At 38.5% G+C, this 7,215-nt stretch overlaps 2 protein-coding genes across 3 annotated transcripts; both read left to right on the forward strand.

The window, feature by feature from the left end:
- The first annotated feature begins 1,946 nt into the window (after positions 1-1,946).
- LOC139904563 (protein NRT1/ PTR FAMILY 5.10-like) lies at positions 1,947-4,536 on the forward strand. Of its 2 annotated transcripts, none has more exons than XM_071886479.1 (4): positions 1,947-2,160; positions 2,248-2,465; positions 2,604-3,136; positions 3,570-4,536. In XM_071886479.1, exons 1-4 carry the CDS (start codon positions 2,010-2,012, stop codon positions 4,372-4,374), a joined length of 1,707 nt encoding a protein of 568 aa, XP_071742580.1. In that variant the 5' UTR covers positions 1,947-2,009; the 3' UTR covers positions 4,375-4,536. The 2 variants fall into 2 exon arrangements, with proteins under 2 accessions (XP_071742580.1, XP_071742581.1); XM_071886480.1 differs by having other exon boundaries at positions 3,618-4,536.
- Positions 4,537-5,960: 1,424 nt separating this feature from the next.
- Positions 5,961-6,868, forward strand: LOC139840461 (protein NRT1/ PTR FAMILY 5.10-like). The gene is made up of 3 exons (XM_071830726.1): positions 5,961-6,389; positions 6,497-6,540; positions 6,739-6,868. Exons 1-3 carry the CDS (start codon positions 5,961-5,963, stop codon positions 6,866-6,868), a joined length of 603 nt encoding a protein of 200 aa, XP_071686827.1.
- The last annotated feature ends 347 nt before the right edge of the window (positions 6,869-7,215 follow it).

A 7,215-nucleotide genomic window follows, 5' to 3' on the forward strand; every position in this document is an offset into this window, starting at 1 on the left:
AAAATATTTTGGGATATGTATTAGAGATGTATAGATCTTCGAACTTTCTTGACGAATGGTTTCTACGAAACTCTAGGCGGAAGGGTTTGGATTTTCGATTTAAAGGATCCTATAGCTCAAGCCCCTAGACCTGAAATGGTCATTCGAAGGGAAATGGGTGATTGGAAGCTTATCTAATACGGCAAGTATCCTAAAATGGAAAACACTCTTAAAGTAGAAACTTTCTAGTTATAGAAACTTACTAAGATAAGAAATCTACTAAAAGTGGAAACTTTCTAAAAATAGAAACTTACTAGGAAAGGAAACTTAGTAAAACGAACTATACTTACAACACTATCATACTTAAACATCTACTTAAACTTGGGCAAAAACACTTATTACTCTTAAATGTCAATAGGTTGACTTTTCTGCTCACTCATCAACTTTCTATTCTGAGGAATAACTCTCTCTCTCTACTTACTAAGGTGAATTCATAGCCCCACTCTTTATTGCTAGCAAACTTATTTAACTTTTATTGGGGTGAGACACATGCTACTTTTACATGTTACAATTTAGACACAAGTACCAACTAAACTATGCTAAACCCGGCTATGTCTGACTAAGTCCCTACAGTGATATTTATAATTGCTCGTTGATTGCATGCTTAATTATTGGGGGTAGGCCTATCGGGAGTAACGTCCCCGATACATTTGACTAAGTCATTGTATTACTTAATAATGAAATTAAACCGACAAGTATAAACACAACTTGTCTTTGGGGCAAACTTTGAACAACTTTTGGATCTGCAAGATCTACTAATTGGTCCCTGCGAGACCAAACTTATGAATAACTTTTGGATCTACGTGATCTACTAATTGGTCCCTGCGAGACCAAGCTTATGAATAACTTTTGAATCTGTGTGATCTGTTAATTGGTCCATGTGAGACCAAGCTTATGAATAACTTTTGGATCTGCGAGATCTACTAATTGGTCCATACGAGACCAAGCTGATGAACAACTTTTGGGTCTACGTGATCTACTAATTGGTCCATGCGAGATCAAGCTTATGAATAACTTTTGGATCTGCGAGGTATACTAATTGGTCCCTGCGAGACCAAGCTTATGAATAACTTTTGAATCTGCGAGATCTAATAATTGGTCCCTGCGAGACCAACTTATGAACAAAAATCTTGTGGTCTAACACTATTACTGAAATCATTATTGTGACAAACCTATGAACTCACTCAACCTCGTGTTGACACTTTAAAGCATGTTTATTCTCAGGTACTTAAGTATTGCTTCCGCTGTATATTTGCTAATTGAAAGCAACATTTCAACGAGTCATTCATGGATAATTTGAAGGACTTGCATTTGCTAAACTGATGATAATTGCTTGCTATGCTTGGAGTCTTCATCACATATCATATCAACTAAAGACATTTAATGCATTGTTCATTATATACAATGTAACTTATTTATCTTCCGCTGCAAAACTCAATATAACGTCTCATATAGAGTCGTTCTCGTTTATACAACTGTGATTTGATATATTTAGTGACGTTATTTTTCCAGGCCCTATCTGGAGGACGTCACATCCGCCTTCTTTACCATCATGAGGACCCATAAACAAGTTTTGAATTGCGTACCCGTAATCCAAGTCATCAACATTATCTTTATAAGCAAGCTTATAAGTACACGAAGTAGAGGCCGCCTCGTTCATCTTCTTTACCATCATACGGTCGGTTAGTACATATAACAATTTTGAGCTCAATTAACTTTTAAACATCAACATTCACTTTATTTTTCATTTTGTTGTTAAAAAAATTGACCACTGAATTAAAAACGTCACGATCGTAACGATGTAAGTTGACAACTACTAACAATCCCTATCCACTTCTCTTGGAATTTGGAGAGCATATATTATCCCATCGCATCATATCATAAAACGACAGAAATGGAAACACAACTTTTCAATGAAACGATAGAAACGGAAAAAGAGTAAAAAAGACTGATCCGTATGACGCTGACCTATGGACAACACCGCCAGCAGTAGCAGTACTCACTTAACAGAAGTCGAAACGCCGTTAATAGACAGCTATGTCAACGGTGCCGTTGACTATAAAGGCCGTGAAGTCCTCCGATCAAAATCCGGTTTCTGGCGATCAGCATATTTTATCATCAGTTACGTTATTGCAATCCTCTCATCAAAAACACATAATTCATATACATGGTTTCAATATAATAATGAAATTACTGTTTGATAATTAGGTGTTGAGGTAGCAGAGAGATTTGCATATTACGGAGTTAGTTCAAATTTGATCACCTACTTGACCGGATCTTTGGGGCTATCGACTGCAACAGCCGCCGAGAACGTTAACGCGTGGACTGGAACGGCGTCGTTACTTCCGTTAGTTGGTGCTTTCATTGCTGATGCTTTTCTTGGTCGATATTTAACGATTATATTCGCTTCTCTCCTTTATATTCTGGTTTGTTCTTTTAGTTTTAGGCCTTTATCAATGTAAATTGTAAACCTATACCTTTCATAAACGTGTTGAGATTATAGATGAAAATGAAATGATATCTCAAATGAATAATTTGTAATTTCAATTCGATATGATTGATAGGCGCTTGGGTTGCTTGCTCTTTCAACTTTGCTTCCTTATGACTGTGAAAATGTTGTCGGTGCTTCATCGTGTTCTTCTCACGTCCAAGTTACCATGTTTTTCGTTTCGCTATATCTTGTGGCATTTGCTCAAGGTGGTCACAAGCCTTGTGTGCAGGCGTTTGGGGCTGACCAATTTGATGCAAACGATCCAGCTGAATGCAGAGCCAAAAGTTCGTTTTTCAACTGGTGGTATTTTGGATTATGTGCAGGTCCAACAGTTGGTATCTTTGTTCTTACTTACATACAAGACAACCTTAGTTGGGGTCTTGGTTTTGGAATCCCTTGCATCGTTATGGGTTTAGCCCTGTTAATATTCTTGCTTGGAACCATGACTTACCGATTTGCAGAAAAAGTCGAGGATAAAAGTGCTTTTGTAAGAATTGGTCAGGTGTTTGTTGAAGCTGCTCGGAACTTGCGATCTACACGTTCAGACATGTTTGTGGAAAAGGACGCTTATGGAGTGTTGCCACGTCAGCCTTCTCAGCAATTCAGGTAAGATTAAATGCTAGTAGATACAACCTGATGTACTGAAATGGTAAATGAATTTCTAAAAGGGAAAAATGATTAAAAAAGGTAACGGTTTTAATGTGCCAGCTTAGCACCACTCAGTTAAGAAAACTGAAGTTTATCATAGTTGACAGAAAGTTGAGGTGGCGAAATGGGCGGGTGGGTCTGTTTGGGCAACCAGGTCATTATGGGTTCAGGTCACAATGGGTTGACATGGACCTCATTAACTTGTGGTTGGCCTGGTCGATACCATGTCAAAATATATATGAGGCTGCAACCAGGAGTGTTGACATGGGGCAACCAGGTCAAAATGGGTTCCGGTCACAATGGGTTGACATGGACCTCATTATTCCTCTAGCATATGTACATTTGATGCAAGTTATTAAATTTATGTCTTCATCATATTGGGCTCAATCAGATTTCTCAACAAAGCCTTACTATCAAATGAAAGTGGGCCCGTTTGCAGCGTGAATGAGGTTGAAGAAGCGAAGGCAGGTCTTAGACTAGCCCCAATATGGGCCAGTTGTTTAGCATATGCAACCGTATTTTCTCAAACTTCCACATTGTTTACCAAACAAGGAGCTACCATGGACCGTTTAATCGGGTCAAGTTTTGAGATTCCGGCCGCCACGTTACAATCTTTCATCGGCCTCTCAATAATCACCCTCATTCCTATATACGACACCATTTTGGTCCCCCTCGCTAGAACCATTACAAAGAAACCATCTGGTATAACAATGCTTCAAAGAATTGGAACCGGTATCTTCATATCTATTATCTTAATGGTGGTTTCAGCGCTCGTTGAGACAAAAAGGCTCAAAACGGCTCGTGAGTACGGGTTACTAGATGATCCAGTCGCAACTGTTCCAATTAAGATATGGTGGTTATTACCTCAGTATGTGTTAGCGGGTGCTTCGGAGGTTTTTACAGTTGTCGGAATGCAAGAATTTTTTTATGATCAAGTACCGAGTGAACTTAGGAGTGTTGGTTTAGCTCTTTACCTTAGTGCAATGGGTATTGGTAACTTTTTGAGCAGTTTTCTTATATCGATCGTTGAGAAAACGACAGGCGGAAATGGTGAAGATGGTTGGATATCAGATAACATTAATAGAGGCCATGTTGATTACTTTTACTATCTTTTGGCTGGGATAAGTGCTGTTGCGTTTGTTATGTATGTATATGCAGCGAAATGTTACGTGTATAATCAAGGGAGAGGTTTTTGATGTTGCTAAATTATGCAGAAGTGCAGGTGGTGTAATGAAATTGTCAAACAATGTCACAGGTTATAATTTGTTAGTTGTAATTCTTGACAGTTTCTCACCGTTGTTCTTCAACAATGCCAACACGTTGCAAAGCAACGTGCAGTCCCAAAAATGGTTCAACCCCCGCATGGGGGCGTTTCCTTCATGCCACCTTGAACGGCCACGCCGTTGCCATGGACCGATACAAGCTGTCTTATACTATGGATTTTTCTATTGAATGAGTTGGAAACTTTGAATTTTTATAGGGAAGACTTAAAGTTCAATCCTAAACTTTGGAGTTGTTTAATTTTTTCTGTTTGACTCGGTTTCAATTATTAACTGAAAAGTAAACTAATCCTTAATTTTAAAGGTAAGAGGTCTTGTCTTAAAAAAGAAAAAAAAAAAAAAAAATCATAGCCAAGCTGTCATTAATTTGCATACATGTATTGTAAAATGTCACCATAAAAATAATATATGACCATTATTATCTACGATATATTTATGCACCTTATGGTATTTGTAAAAAAATAATAATCCATATTTGAAGCCACATGGTCGTTTATTCAAGAAGAATCCCGCCATTCAATACGCATTACCCACACGTTTCCTTGGCGTTGACATGGATCCCACTGGCAACGGAAACGACACCGACACCAACACCAACACCAGCGCCGGAGTTGATTCTCCCCTACTCAACAACTTCGTCGACGGCGCCGTTGACTACAAAGGTCATCCTGTCCTCAGATCCAAATCTGGTTGCTGGCGATCCGCATATTTTATACTTGGTAATTTTTACTACACCTTCACTTTAACAAATTTTCTCAAACTACTTATTACGGAGTAGTTTGAGATCGGGAATAATAACAGGATCAAGCCGTCAATGGAAAATGCCCCTCGTAGGGGTCCCTCTCAAGACCCAACTTCTTATCTAACTTAGAAAACTATTTTTAATCTGGACAGCCTAAGAGCCAATAGCTTACAGTCTTACATAATTTGGTTGGTACGTAAATGTGTCAACGGTGTACGTATTCCCTACCTAGGAGGTCGAGTATTAGTAGATTAATTTATATGTAGGCGGCCTAACCTAACGGTTTCTGACCGTTTACCTAGCCACCAATCTAGTAGTAAGAATTGAACCTGAGACGTCTTGTGAGAATTTCAACCCCAACCACCAGATGGTTTGGGTGGTATATGTACAATGTAAAACAAACACGAATTAAGCAAACATTTTATAGTTATCTTTTTGATTCATAATCTTTACAATTACAGTATTATGAAATGAATCTATTGAGTTACATTTGAGGGTCAACTTGTTAATTCAGACAGTTGATTTCGATAAGTCGATAACCAATTTAAATGCTACTGTGTGTTTATTTTATCATCAACCGCCCTTAGGGCTGTCATTAAGGTGCATTAATGTATTGTACAAAGCGGTTAATGTAGACTTTTACATAGCTGTTATTAAAAGGTACAAGTGTTTTTGCACCTAAAACGACAACCCTTAGAAAAATCCATTTACTATTAATTGATTTTTATATTTTTGTTCATTTCCTATGTCCCCGGCAGTCATGGGAATTAATGATAAACAGACACTTGGTTTGCTGGCTTTTTCAACGTTGCTTGTTGGCGGCTCATCAGTTTCTCCTCAACTGCAAGTTATCGTATTTTTAATATCGCTATATCTTGTGGCATTTGCGCAAAGCGGGCACAAGCCTTGTGTTCAGGTCTTTGGGGCTGACCAGTTTGATGCAGACAATACAGAAGAACGCAAAGCCAAAAGCTCATTCTTTAACTGGTGGTATTTTGGAACATACGCGGGGCCTACAATCGGAATCTTTGTTCTAAGTTACATTCAAGACAACTTTAGTTGGGCTCTTGGCTTTGGGATTCCTTGCATCATCATGGGCTTTGCCCTCATTATATTCTTGCTTGGAACAGGGTCATACCGATTTGAAGAGAAAACCGAAGTTAGAAATGGTTTCGTGAGAATTGGCCAGGTGTTTGTACAAGCTATTCGGAACTGGCAAACGACACCTTTAACGACCTAACCAAGTCAATATTCTCGCAATTTCAAGTAAATGAATATGTCCGATTTGGGTTGTAGTGCATCTTAAATGGGTCAGATGGGTCAAATTTAAATGTTGTAAGGTTTTTCATGTTCAAGTTATCCGGAAGGGCGAATATTCAGACCACATACTCTAATGTACTGGGCATATCCGGATTACTCTGTGGCACCTACCTTGACCACCCCAAGGCGGGTCAAATATAAAAAGTAGCTAAACAGGTTATGGGTCAAATGAGTCACCTCTAGTTTTTAATGTTTTCTTTATATTGACTTATTGACAGATTTCTCAACAAAGCTTTGGTAACCTCTGATGGATCAAACGAAGACGGAATAATTTGTACCATTGATGAGGTGGAAGAAGCAAAGGCGTTTCTTAGGCTAATTCCAATATGGACGAGCTGTTTAGCATAGGCGATTGTATGTTGGAAGCTTCGACGAGCCCAACACACCACTATAGAGGATCTAGACTATACTAGACTCACTACACCAACACTTTGACGTTGGTTAGCCTTTAATTTTATAAATCCTTAGTGCACAATGTACTTAGGCGACAGTGTCGACCATATATCTTTAGGCGGTATAACCGACCATGTATTACTTAGGCGGCAGAGCCGACCATATAATAAGAACAACAAAAGTGCACTAAGAACTTAAACACAAACTAAGGCTTGATCGGGAAACTTAACAAAAACACTTATATTAAATTACAATTACAATATTACTTACAAGCTTTATCTTCTCTACTTTCGCTAACTCAC

The sequence above is a fragment of the Rutidosis leptorrhynchoides genome, chromosome 4, assembly GCF_046630445.1.
Source record: "Rutidosis leptorrhynchoides isolate AG116_Rl617_1_P2 chromosome 4, CSIRO_AGI_Rlap_v1, whole genome shotgun sequence".
NCBI classification, from domain to species: domain Eukaryota; kingdom Viridiplantae; phylum Streptophyta; class Magnoliopsida; order Asterales; family Asteraceae; genus Rutidosis; species Rutidosis leptorrhynchoides.

What these genes read in the sequence shown, in the direction of transcription:
- LOC139840461 (XM_071830726.1), top strand. Translation starts at nt 5,961, where the DNA reads ATGGGAATTAATGATAAACAGACACTTGGTTTGCTGGCTTTTTCAACG. An exon ending in GTTTCGTGAGAATTGGCCAG is followed by an intron (nt 6,390 to 6,496) that starts GTGTTTGTACAA and finishes TTTGGGTTGTAG; the next exon opens with TGCATCTTAAATGGGTCAGA. An exon ending in TCAAATTTAAATGTTGTAAG is followed by an intron (nt 6,541 to 6,738) that starts GTTTTTCATGTT and finishes ACTTATTGACAG; the next exon opens with ATTTCTCAACAAAGCTTTGG.
- LOC139904563 (XM_071886479.1), top strand. Translation starts at nt 2,010, where the DNA reads ATGGACAACACCGCCAGCAGTAGCAGTACTCACTTAACAGAAGTCGAA. An exon ending in CTTCTCTCCTTTATATTCTG is followed by an intron (nt 2,466 to 2,603) that starts GTTTGTTCTTTT and finishes TATGATTGATAG; the next exon opens with GCGCTTGGGTTGCTTGCTCT. An exon ending in CAGCCTTCTCAGCAATTCAG is followed by an intron (nt 3,137 to 3,569) that starts GTAAGATTAAAT and finishes GGGCTCAATCAG; the next exon opens with ATTTCTCAACAAAGCCTTAC.